This window comes from Somniosus microcephalus, chromosome 21 (genome assembly GCF_052327205.1).
Source record: "Somniosus microcephalus isolate GS21.2 chromosome 21, FLI_Smic_1.0, whole genome shotgun sequence".
NCBI classification, from domain to species: Eukaryota; Metazoa; Chordata; class Chondrichthyes; order Squaliformes; family Somniosidae; genus Somniosus; species Somniosus microcephalus.
The window spans coordinates 35201317-35215318 of NC_141007.1; the positions used below are offsets into that span (position 1 = coordinate 35201317).

At 52.7% G+C, this 14002-nt stretch overlaps 1 protein-coding gene across 3 annotated transcripts in view; it reads right to left on the bottom strand.

Annotated features, from left to right (window-relative positions):
- wdr45b (WD repeat domain 45B) overlaps nt 1-14002 on the bottom strand; it is a 57724-nt gene that overhangs the window by 2460 nt on the left and 41262 nt on the right. For 2 of the 3 annotated variants that reach the window (XM_085963419.1, XM_085963418.1), the window contains exons 8-9: nt 2941-3042; nt 1704-1825 (exon numbers count right to left, since the gene is read on the bottom strand). In XM_085963419.1, the coding sequence (XP_085819545.1) occupies nt 1704-1825; nt 2941-3042 (224 nt within the window). The remainder of the gene's footprint in view (nt 1-1703; nt 1826-2940; nt 3043-14002) is intronic. The other variant, XM_085963420.1, reaches the window with a different exon arrangement.

Consider the following 14002-nt stretch of genomic DNA (forward strand, 5'->3'; position numbering starts at 1 on the left):
CTTTATAATTAACAAAAAGTGAAATAGTAACTCATTTGGTTGGTTAATACTGCAATCTTACATTAGTATAATTCTCTCAACTACAGGAGGTTTGCCTGTCAAATAAACTTCCGATGTGAAATTGTAACTTTTCTTAGTATGCAAACTTTGAATAGCTAAAGTGTTTCAGTCTCATTACAGATCAGGTTGCCAATACCATGCTCAAGTATTCCCATCCTAATAGCTGTAAACTCAGCTTTGAACTTAAAAACAAAGATTCATGGTGGATAAAATCGTATCTAATCTAAGATTTTGTGTTGAGGTAGGGACATCTTCCGAGAGAGAATTTGGAAACAACTTTGCCACAGAGGCAAAAGGACAAGTGTTTTTTAGTTCCAGGAAAGTAAATTTGTTTCCCCGACATCTTCTACAGCTGCATAAATCTTTCACATTTTCAATACAAGCAAAATAGAAAAGCACAGGCACTGTAAGTCACGTGTGTGTGATGTATTGCTTGATAAGTTTACCAAACTGCTAAAATGCGGAAAAGCAAACTCAAATATTGTTGTAGTGCAAGGGAAAGACGTGCTTCAAGTTTAGCAGGAAACAAACTTTATGCAAACAAGTCCTCAGCATAAACAAAGTAAAGTGCAGGTGCTCCAAGCATTCATTCATCTCTTTTCCTTAGGCAGATTATTTTTAAAAAGCTGTTGAAAATTGTGAACACTCATCTGAACAGGTTCTAACATTCCAGCTTTAAAAAAGGTGCTAACATTTTTAACTTTAGAAATTTCAGTTACTGCAACAAAATGGCAGCCAAGAGATTTGGATTTTTTAAAGTTGAGTGATTTGATTGGTTCAGGTTCTGCTTCATGATTGGTACATTTTCCTCACGGCTTAGTTAGTTGGATTCTTTCTTTTTAAGTATGAAGCATAACGCAGAGTGTGACAGGAATTGCACTGGAATACATATAATGGCCTGTAATTTCCGATGCGTACGGGTGTACACGAGCTGTGTACACACCCGTAGGGACCTCGCAAGTGCCGGTTTCAGGCACACGAAGAGCATACGCTGAAAACCAGCACTTCCGATCCGTCAAGAATCCTCTCAACAGACCCTGTGCCTGCCCTGGAGAAGGGCCTCTACGGGTGGAGTTCTGCTTTCTGCAGAACCTCTGCCCGCTGAAATCCCTTAAAAATCTTACGCCTGGTAAAAGCAAGCGCAAGGCCTGCTTTTACCAGCATAAGAGTTTAATAAAGTTTTAAAATTTTATAATTCAAAAATACTTTAAAAAAAGTTTATTTTTAGCCCCATAAAAAACTAAAAATTTCTCAAAATTACATTTGTTTAATATTTAATTTAATGTAATTTTAACTAATTTAAAATTTTAATTAAAAAAAAGTTTTGATGTGTTTTTTCAGTGATCCCCATTCATACTTTTGATAGGTCTAAGCTGTCAAAAGTATGAAGGGGAATTCCCCCCCTTCCATTGGCTTGCGAACCGCCTGCGTCCCTGGGATACCTGGGCCCTGCGCATTTCGTAGAGCAGAAGCCCAGGAGCGAAATGGCAGACCTCTTGGAGCCCTCAGGTAAGGGCGTGGATTTTTTCCAGATCGGAGGCCTCCGCGCACAAGAAGCCTCCAATCGGAAAATACGGGCCATTATCGACACACACGTCAATATTTACATAATTGGTGCTGAATTGGAGTAGAACAGAACTTACCTACGACAGCGTTTGGCTCAGTACCAAAGGCACAGATACAAGGCGAGCCAGAAGGAACCTGAAACTTGGAGAAGCTCCACTTAGAGCTGAAGTATTTTGGAAGGAAGCTTGCGGATGCCAAACTGCAATTACGAGCGGAGAAAAAAAAATTAGCTACTGCTACAGCTCATCTTTAAAATTATTAAATGCAACATTCCCCACCCATTATAAACTTTAGCAGCATCTCAGACCCAGAGTTTGTAAAATATACCATGGCTGCGTGCAACAGTGGGCAATTCTGTCCAGAGTTTGCAACTGGCCCCAGCACTCCTACACAGGTACAAAAAAAGGATTCAAAAAAGCCTTTATCTCAAGGGAGTTGGAATTCAAAAAAGTGAGGAAGTGATGCTTCAGTTATCAGTCCCCATCTTGAGTACTGCATCAGTTTTTGGCATCGAACCTCAAGAGAGATATATTGGCCTTGGAAGGAGTATTGTGCAGATTCAGCACTGATGCCAGGGCTCAGAGTTAAATTATGAGGACAGGTTCCATAAACTTGGTTTGTATTCCCTCGAGTTTAGGAGGTTATGGGGTGATCCAATCAAGGTATTTCAAATGATTAAAAGGGATTCAATAGAGTAGATTCAGTGAAACTATTTTCTCTGGTGCAGAAATCGAGAACAAGGAGACGCAATATTAAAACTAGAGCTAGGCCATTTAGGAGTGAACTCAGGAAGCACTTTTTCCACAAAGGGTAGTGGAAATCAGGAACACTCTCCCCCAAGAGGCTGTGGATGTTGAGTGAATTGAAATTTAAGACCGAGATCAACAGATTTCTGTTAGGTAAGGGTATCGAGGCATAAGGATTAAAGGCCGGTAAATGGAGTGGAGACAAATCAGATGATCAAATGGAATGGCTCAAGGGGCTGAATGGCCTATTCCTGTACCTTTAAAAAGTTGAAATTCAGATTTTCCAAGCAAGTGCAATGTTCTTAAATCAGGGCACAAGGTTTTTTTTTTTTAGTACAACATGCTGTCATTCATTTGTTTGCGTTTCAAAACAAACTTCTTAAAATCAGTTGCAGTCTGTAAATTCAAAGTTTTTTTTCTCAAAAAACAACTAAAAATAGTCCAGTAGCACAGTTTAAGCAAAACAGCACAGGAAGCATTTTCGTAATGATGGATTAATAAATAAAATCGAGCAATTTTAAATCAGAGGTGGTTATACATTCATTTTAAACCTTTAAATATAATTCACCTGGATTGTTTGTTCCTTTTGGGGTCCTCAGCAGCAAAAATGTGAACTGTCCCATGATCACTCGACACACAGATTAAAGAGGCATCTTGGTTAAAATTAATGCTGCAAGACAAAAATGCTCATCAATGTTGCAAGAGAAGGATTTTTTTTTTTTTTTTTGACAGAAAAGACTAAAAATAAATGCTTACAAACACATTGGCCCACCAACTATTTATATAGCTTTTTAAAGGAGCGGGGCAATTGCGACTTTAACCCCCTCAGCTACTGACCACTCAACTACTTCGCAATGGGGGGGGGCGGAGCAGGAGAGGGGTTGAGCGCGAGAGCGAGCGCGCGCGAGAGAGAGTGCGAGCGCAAGAGAGCCGCGCGCGAGCGAGAGAGAGTCTCGAGCGAGAGAGAGCGCGAGAGCGAGCGCGACAGAGAGCGCGAGAGAGAGCGAGCGCGAGAGAGAGCGCGAGAGAGAGCGCGAGAGAGAGCGCGAGAGCGAGCGCGAGAGAGAGCGAGAGCGCGAGAGAGAGCGCGCGCGAGAGAGCGCGCGCGAGAGAGCGCGCGCGAGAGAGCGCGCGCGAGAGAGCGCGCGCGAGAGAGCGCGCGCGAGCGCGAGAGAGCGCGAGCACGAGAGCGCGAGAGAGCGCGAGAGAGAGCGAGAGCGCGAGAGCGAGAGCGAGAGCGAGCGCGAGAGAGCGAGCGCGAGAGAGCGAGCGCGAGAGAGAGCGAGCGCGAGAGAGAGCGAGCGAGCGAGAGCGCGAGAGAGAGCGCGAGAGAGAGAGAGAGAGAGAGAGAGAGAGCGCGAGAGCGAGCGCGCGAGAGCGAGCGCGAGAGAGCGAGCGCGCGCGAGAGAGAGCGAGAGAGAGCGAGAGAGAGCGAGCGAGCGAGCGAGCGCGAGAGAGAGAGCGAGCGCGAGAGAGAGAGCGAGCGCGAGAGAGAGAGAGCGAGCGCAGAGAGAGAGAGAGAGCGAGCGGAGAGAGAGAGAGCGAGCGGAGAGAGAGAGAGCGAGCGGAGAGAGAGAGAGAGAGCGAGCGAGAGAGCGAGCGCGAGAGAGAGCGAGCGAGCGCGAGAGAGAGAGCGAGCGAGCGCGAGAGAGAGAGCGAGCGAGCGAGCGCGAGAGAGAGCGAGCGAGCGAGAGCGAGAGCGAGCGCGCGCGAGAGAGCGAGCGCGCGCGAGAGAGCGAGCGCGCGCGAGAGAGCGAGCGCGCGCGAGAGCGAGCGCGCGCGAGAGCGAGCGCGCGAGAGAGAGCGCGAGAGAGAGCGCGCGAGAGCGAGCGCGCGAGAGAGAGCGCGCGAGAGAGAGCGCGCGAGAGAGAGCGCGCGAGAGAGAGCGCGCGAGAGAGAGCGCGCGAGAGAGAGCGCGCGAGAGAGAGCGCGCGAGAGAGAGCGCGCGAGAGAGAGCGCGCGAGAGAGAGCGCGCGAGACAGAGCGCGCGAGACAGAGCGCGCGAGAGAGAGCGCGCGAGACAGAGCGCGCGAGACAGAGCGCGCGAGACAGAGCGCGCGAGACAGAGCGCGCGAGACAGAGCGCGCGAGACAGAGCGCGCGAGACAGAGCGCGCGAGACAGAGCGCGCGAGACAGAGCGCGCGAGACAGAGCGCGCGAGACAGAGCGCGCGAGACAGAGCGCGCGAGACAGAGCGCGCGAGACAGAGCGCGCGAGACAGAGCGCGCGAGACAGAGCGCGCGAGACAGAGCGCGCGAGACAGAGCGCGCGAGACAGAGCGCGCGAGACAGAGCGCGCGAGACAGAGCGCGCGAGACAGAGCGCGCGAGACAGAGCGCGCGAGACAGAGCGCGCGAGACAGAGCGCGCGAGACAGAGCGCGCGAGACAGAGCGCGCGAGACAGAGCGCGCGAGACAGAGCGCGCGAGACAGAGCGCGCGAGACAGAGCGCGCGAGACAGAGCGCGCGAGACAGAGCGCGCGAGACAGAGCGCGCGAGACAGAGCGCGCGAGACAGAGCGCGCGAGACAGAGCGCGCGAGACAGAGCGCGCGAGACAGAGCGCGCGAGACAGAGCGCGCGAGACAGAGCGCGCGAGACAGAGCGCGCGAGACAGAGCGCGCGAGACAGAGCGCGCGAGACAGAGCGCGCGAGACAGAGCGCGCGAGACAGAGCGCGCGAGACAGAGCGCGCGAGACAGAGCGCGCGAGACAGAGCGCGCGAGACAGAGCGCGCGAGACAGAGCGCGCGAGACAGAGCGCGCGAGACAGAGCGCGCGAGACAGAGCGCGCGAGACAGAGCGCGCGAGAGAGCACGAGAGCGCGCGAGAGCGAGCGCGCGAGACAGAGCGCGCGAGCGAGCACGAGAGCGCGAGAGAGAGAGAGCGCGCGCGAGCGCGCGCGAGCGAGAGCGCGAGAGCGAGCGCGCGAGAGCGAGCGCGCGAGAGAGAGCGCGCGAGAGAGCGCGAGAGCGAGCGCGCGAGACAGAGCGCGCGAGCGAGCACGAGAGCGCGAGAGAGAGAGAGCGCGCGCGAGCGCGCGCGAGCGAGCGCGCGAGAGCGAGCGCGCGAGAGCGAGCGCGCGAGAGAGAGCGCGCGAGAGAGAGAGAGAGCGCGAGAGAGAGAGCGCGAGAGAGAGAGCGCGAGCGAGAGAAGGGGGCGCTAGCGAGAGAAGGGGGCGCGAGCGAGAGAAGGGGGCGCAAGCGAGAGAAGGGGGCGCAAGCGAGAGAAGGGGGCGCAAGCGAGAGAAGGGGGCGCAAGCGAGAGAAGGGGGCGCGAGCGAGAGGGAGAGCGAGCGGTGAACGGATGGCAGAGAAGGAGGAAAGAATAAAGCAAAACAATTCCAGCCTAACCATTCTCCTTCAGTTGCATCATTCTTCTGCTTTTTCAACGCTTGCCACTAGATGGCAGGAAGAGGACTGAAACAGTGGGTTGGTGTGTATTATTTCCAGTGTTTTTCTTGTGATTCAGGTGCAGTTTTCCACCACACACATCAGCCATTCACTACAACCATCGTCATTCAATTCATAAACTAAACAAATAAGCTCTGCAATTGTTTAGATGCCAGAAGATGCAAGTTACAAGATGACGGGCAGCAATTAGCTCAGTACATTGCTGGTCTAGGAAATCTGAAGCTCAAAGTAACTAAGAGACTCGCTTCTAAAAAAAGGTACTGCAAGAGTGAGCTTCAGCTTTGCACAAATTGCCCTAGTTTCTGAACATCCACCACTATTTTTAAACTGTTAATGTTACAACTACAATATTTTGGGTTACTGATTAAATATCCCACAGTTCTCCTGTAACCGAGTCACACAAATATTTCACTAGTTTCAGTGCCTCAGACAATAAAGTTCAAAGTCAAAATTGAATCTAACTTTTCCATTAAAAAACTGACAAGTGATCTTCCACCAAGATATTCTGCAATGTTATGTTATGGTTCTGTTCAAATGGAATATGGGACAAAATAATGGATGCAGTGACAGCATGTTCCAAAAATTTCAGCAGTGTGGTCTGCCTGGTTAACAGTTGATGCAATCTCAAATATCACCAGGGCCAATTAAGTAGTGTGCCCAGAAAACACAGAAGAGAATCACATTCGTGGCCCTTGGTTGAGCATCATTTCAACAGGAATTAGCGTGGCCTCTGGTCAAATCAAGAAGCTTTTTCAGCACGATTGTCTGAAATCCACTACTAACTACATTATCCAGTGGAGGAAGGAGGGGTAGCACCACTTTTGAATTGGTCCGAGTGAGTCCGTGACAGCTGACAAACATTTCCATGCTGGGTTGTCGTAAGTTATAACTAGAGGATACCAATGATCAAGTTGCAATACAAAATACTAGACCCCCAAGTCTTTCAGTTGGACAGCTTCGATAACACCACTGGAAGGCAAACCTTGTGTTTGCGTAAAATCCCGTGCACGTCTGTTGGCATCGGCCTTGGTACCACTTTCACCCGAGTCAGCAGATCATGGGTTCAAGACCCACTTGTTGGCTGACACTTCAAGCAGTACGGAGGGACTGCTGCACGGTCAGAGGCACCGGCTTTTGGATGAGACATTAAGCAAGACCTCCTCTGCCCTCTCAGGTGAATGTAAAAGATACCCATGACACTACTCAAAGAGCAGGGCAGTTTGCCCAGTGCCCTGGCCAATATTTCTCCCTCAACACAAGATTCTCTGGTTATTTATCTATCTGTTTAGGGGATTATGCGGTGCACAAATTCGCTGCCATATTTCCCGACATTACAAAAATGACTTCACTTCAAAAGTACGTCATTGCTTGAAGGACTTTGGGACGGCCAGAAGTTGTGGAAAGGCACAATATAAATTCATGTTTTTCTTCTTGTGAAGCATCTCGCACTCCGACAAATCAAAAGGAGAACCTGTTCTTTTCCAACAGCTCTCGCTATGACCAGTATCTATTAACATTGGAGGTGGTGTTTTGGAAATGCATGTTTTCTTAAAAAGTATTAAGAGTCCTTATTTTGTTGACAATCTTTGGAATAGAGACTAGCCCTCGACTCCACACAGCCTGACCTTTATCACGAGTTCCATATGTGGCAACTTGCCGAAGGCCTTCTGAAACTCCTGGTATACCACATCCACTGCAACGCCCCTTTCTACTGTCGTTTCTCCAAATAATTAACAAAAGGTTGCGAGTTTACTCTGGTGGCCCTCTTCTGAGGCAGTCCCTCAGAACCGAGGATGACTTGCTTCCACATTAAAAATGAGTTCTCAGGTGACTGATGAGTCCAATGCGGGACCTACAGTCTCTGTCACAGGTGGGGCAGACGGTGGTTGAAGGGGCGCGGTGCTTGGGTTGACATGCGCGCCTTCCGCTTGCTCCCGGCGAAGAGACTCGAGGTGTTCGGCGCCTTCTCGGATGCTTCTTCTCCACATTGTGCGGTCTTGGGCCAGGGATTCACAGGTGTCGGTGGGGATGTTACACTTTTCCAAGGAGGCTTCGAGGGTGTCCTTGAAGCGTTTCCTCTGCCCACCTGGGGCTCTCTTGCCGTGCCAGAGCTCAGAGTAGAGCGCTTGTTTTGGGAGTCTCGTATCGGGCATTTGGACGATGTGGCCCGTCCATCGGAGCTGATCGAGCGTGGTCAAAGCTGGGAATTTTGGCCTGAGCAAGAACACGGACAATGGTGTGCCTATCCTGCCAATGAATTTGCAGGATCTTGCGAAGGCAGCGTTGGTGGTACCTCGCCAGTGCTTTGAGGTGCCTGCTGTACATGGTCCATGTCTCTGAGGCATACAGCAGGGCAGGTATCACTGCTGCCCTGTAGACCATGAGCTTAGTGCCGGGTTTGAGGCCCTGGTCTTCAAACACTCTCTTCCTCAGGCGACCGAAGGCTGCACTGGCACACTGAAGGCGGTGTTGGACTTAATCATCGCCGTTTGCCCTTGTTGACAGTAGGCTCCCGAGGTATGGAAAGTGGTCCACGTTGTCCAAGGCCTTGTTGTGGATTTTGATAATTGGGGGGCAGCACTGTGACGGGGGCAGGTTGGTAGAGGACCTTTGTCTTAGGGATGTTTAGTGTAAGGCCTATGCTCTCGTACGCTTCGGTGAAGGTGTTGACGATGGTTTGGAGTTCGACCTCCGAGTGTGCACAGACGCAAGCGTCGTCTGCATACTGTTATTCGACGACAGAGGATGGGACAACCTTGGATCTGGGCTGGAGGCGACGGAGGTTGAACAGTTTCCCGGTTGTTCTGTAAATTAGCTCCACTCCAGCGGGGAGCTTACTGAGGGCGAGATGGAGCATTGCCGCAAGGAAGATCGAGAAGAGCATTGGCACGATGACACAGCCTTGCTTGACCCTGGTTCGTACATGAATTGGGTCTGTGGTGGAACCATTGGTCAGGATCAGGGCTTGCATGTTGTCGTGAAGCAGGCGGAGGATGGTGACAAACTTTTGAGGGCGACACTCCATAATCCTTCACGTTTGACAGTGTCGAAGGCCTTTGTGAGATCAAAGGCAGCCATGTACAGCGGTTGGTGCTGTTCCCTGCATTTCTCTTGTAATTGACGTGCGGTGAAGATCATGTCCATTGTGCCCCTTAGTGGGCGGAATCCGCATTGCGACTCTGGGAGAAGGCGATTGAGGAGGATTCTTGCGATGACTTTCCCTGCGGCAAACAGCAGGGAAACTCCTCTAATTACCGCAATCGGACTGGTCACCTTTCTTGAAGATGGTCACAATTATGGCGTCTCAGAGATCCCCTGGCATGCTCTCCTCCTTCCAAATAAGAGAAATGAGTTCATGAATTCGCGCCAGTAGTGCTTCTCCGCTATGCTTTAGTGCCTCGGCAGGGATTCCATCTGTTCCTGAGGCCTTGTTGTTCTTCAGTTGTCGGATGGCCTTTTCGATCTCATGCCGGGCTGGGGTTGTGCGGAGGTGGTGGCGGGTGGCATGCTGCGGGATGGAGTCGAGGACACTCGTGTCGAAGACAGTCTCGGTTAAGGAGATCTTCGAAGTGCTCCTTCCAGCGGGCACTGACTGCCTCTCTGTCCTCGATGAGTACCTCTCTGTTCTTGGCCCAGTGGGGTAGGACCTTGGGTGCTTGGGCCGTAGATGGTCTTGACTGCGCTAAAGAATCCATGCACGTCGTGGTTGTCGGCTAGCTGCTGGATCTCCTGCACTTTCTCCACCCACCATCTGTTCGCGAGTTTGTTGTCGGACCTCGGCCTTCAGGCGTCTGTAGAGCTGCTTTCTTGCTCTTGAGTTCTGTTGCTGTTTCCAGATCAGGAATGCCTTGCGCTTGCGGCTTATTAGCTCCTGGATCTCCTGGTCGTTCTTGTCGAACCAGCCTTGGTGTTTCCTGGTCGAGTGACCGAGCGTCTCTTCACAGGTGCTGATTATGGAGGTCTTGAGTGCAGACCAGGCGCTGTGGGCACTGTGACTCTGCATCACTGGGCGTCGTCCGGTCGTTTGTGAGGCGCAGGCTGAATAGGGCCTTCCTAGCGGGGTCTTTGAGTGCTCCAGCGTTGATTTTCCTGCGGCAAGGTTTCTGTTGCCGCCGCTGTTTTGGGGTTACATTGATGGAGATGGCAGAGCAGATTAGGCGGTGGTCGGTCCAGCAGTCGTCAGCTCCTGTCATGGCGCGGGTGATGCGGATGTCCTTGCGGTCCCTCGCTCGGACGATGACGTAGTCCAGCAGATGCCAGTGCTTGGAGTGAGGGTGCTGCCATAAAGTCTTGTACTTGTCTCTCTGACGGAACAGGGTGTTGGTTATGACAAGGCCATGTTCTAAGCATTTTGACAGGAGGAGGGTACTGTTGGAGTTGGCTTTCCCTACCCCCTCTCTGCCGATCACACCTCCCCACAGGTCTGTGTCCTTTCCAATTCTGGCGTTAAAGTCACCAAGGAGGATCAGCTTGTCGCCCGTTGGGACTCGGGACAGAGATTGTTCGAGGCTGGAGTAGAATTCCTCTTTGGTCTCCTCTGTGGATTCCAGTGTTGGGATGTACGCACTGATGACCGTAGCGCACTGGTTCTGGGCTAGGGTGAGCCGAAGAGTCATGAGGCGCTCGTTTATACCGCTAGGAGAGCCTGAGACGCCCAACTAGTTCATTTTTTATGGTGAAGCCTACCCCATGGAGGCGGCGTTCTTCTTCAGGTTTGCCTTTCCAGAAGAAGGTGTAACCACCACCTTGCTCCTTGAGCTGGCCTTCCCCTGCCTGCCGGGTCTTACTTAGGGCGGCGATGTCAATGTCGAAACGTCTGAGCTCCCGGGCAACGATAGCAGTACGGCTTTGCGGTCGGTCACTGTTGGGGTTGTCCATGAGGGTCCTGACGTTCCAGGTCCCGAACTTCATTTTAAAGGGGTGGAAGATGCCTGTGCATGAATTCTTTTAATGTGGGGTGTTCGTTGCATACCAGCTACCACACGGGCTTGACAGAGCAAGGTCTTGGTCCAATGGCAAGGGGATCCAAGACGATTGGAAACCAGGCTACCTACACACACACACACCTCCACACACACACACACACACCTACACCTCCACACACACACCTCCACACACACACACACCTCCACACACCCACCTCCACACACACACACACCTCCACACACCTCCACACACACACACACACCTCCACACACATACACACACACCTCCACACACACACACACACACACACACACACACACCTCCACCCACACACACACCTCCACACACACACCTCCACACACACACCTCCACACACACACCTCCACACACACACCTCCACACACACACCTCCACACACACACCTCCACACACACACACCTCCACACACACACACCTCCACACACACACCTCCACACACACACATCCACACACCCACATCCACACACCCACACACCTCCACACACACACCTCCACACACACACCTCCACACACACACCTCCACACACACACCTCCACACACACCCACACACCTCCACACACACATCCACACACACACACACACACCTCCACACACACATCCACACACACACACACACCTCCACACACACATCCACACCTCCACACACACCCACCTCCACACCCACCCACCTCCACACACACCCACCTCCACACACACACCCACCTCCACACACACCCACCTCCACACACACCCACCTCCACACACACACACCTCCACACACACATCCACACACACACACACCTCCACACACACCCACCCACACACACCCACCCACACCCACACACACACACCCACCTCCCCACACACACACCTCCCCACACACACACCTCCACACACACACACCTCCACACACACACACCTCCACACACACACACCTCCACACACACACCTCCCCACACACACACACACCTCCACACACACACACACACACACCTCCACACACACCCACCCACCCACACACCTCCACACACACCCACCCACACCCCCACACACACACCTCCACACACACACACACCCACCTCCCCACACACACACCTCCCCACACACACACACACACCTCCCCACACACACACACACCTCCACACACACCCACCTCCACACCCACACACACACATCCACACACCCACACCTCCACACACACAACCTCCACACCCACACCCACCTCCACACACACACACACACCTCCACACACACCCACACACACCCACACACACACACCCACCTCCACACACACACACACCTCCCCACCTCCCCACACACACACCTCCACACACACATCCACACCTCCACACACACACCTCCACACACACACACCTCCACACCCACACCACCTCCACACACACACACACCCCTCCACACACACACACCCACCTCCACACCTCCCACCACACACACCTCCACACACACATCCACACCTCCACACACACCCACCCACACACCTCCACACACACACACACACCCACCCACACACACACACCCCCACACACACACCTCCACACACACACACACACACACACACACCCACCCACACCTCCACACACACCCACCTCCACCTCCACACACACACACCTCCACACACACACCTACCTCCACACACACACACAAACCTCCACACACACACCTCCACACCCACACACCCCACACACACACCCACACACACACCTCCCCACACACCCCACTACACACACCCTCACACACACACACTCCACACACACACACACATAAAGACTATAATAACAAACCATCTCTACACAATCTATCTAACACTACTACATAATATATATATCTATAACTAAACCTACCACACACACTCACACACACACCACACACACACACACCTCACACACAACTCCACACACACACCTCACACACACACTCACACACACCAATATACACAAACAACTATACACACAAATATCTAACACTACACACACACACCTCCACACACACACACAACAATACTAAAAATCACACAATACCTCCACACACACACCTCACACACACACACACACTCACACACTACACATCACACACACACCACACAACTCACACACACACACACACTACACACCTACACACACACCTCCACACACACACCCACCACACACACACACACCTCCACACACACACCACCCCACCACACACACCTCCACACACACACACACCACACACACACACAACACACACCACACCACACACACACCCACACACACACACACACCACACCTCCACACACACCTCCACACACCACACACCCACCTCCACACACACCCACACACCTCACACACACCCACACACACACACACCACACTCCACACACACCACACACACACACCCCACCACACACCACACACTCCACACACCACCCACACACCTCCACACACACACACCTCCACACACACACACCTCCACACACACCCACCCCACACACACACCTCCCACACACACACCTCCCACACACATCCACACCCACACCACCCACCTCCACACACACACACACCCCTCCACACACACACACACACCTCCACACACCCACACACCACCTCCACACACACCACCCCCACACACACACCTCCACACACCTCCACACACACCTCCACACCACACCTCCACACACACACCTCCCCACACACACACACACAACACCTCCACACACACCTCCACACCCACACCCACCCACCTCCACACACACACACCCCTCCACACACACACACCCACCTCCACACACACACCCACCTCCACACACACACCACACACACACCCACCTCCACACACACACACACCTCCACACCACACACACACACACACCTCCACACACCCACCCACACACACACCTCCACACACACACCTCCCACACACACACCCACCCACACACACCCACCCACACACACACACAACCTCCACACACACACACACACCTACCTCCACACACACACACACACACAAACCTCCACACACACCTCCACACCCACCTCCACACACACACACCCACCTCCACACACACACCCACCTCCACACCCACCTCCACACACACACCCACACACACACCCACACACACACACCTCCACACACACCTCCACACACACACCTCCCCCACACACACCTCCCCACACACATCCACACCTCCACACACACACACCTCCCCACACACACACCTCCCCACACACACACACCTCCACACACACACACACCTCCACACACACACACACCTCCACACAC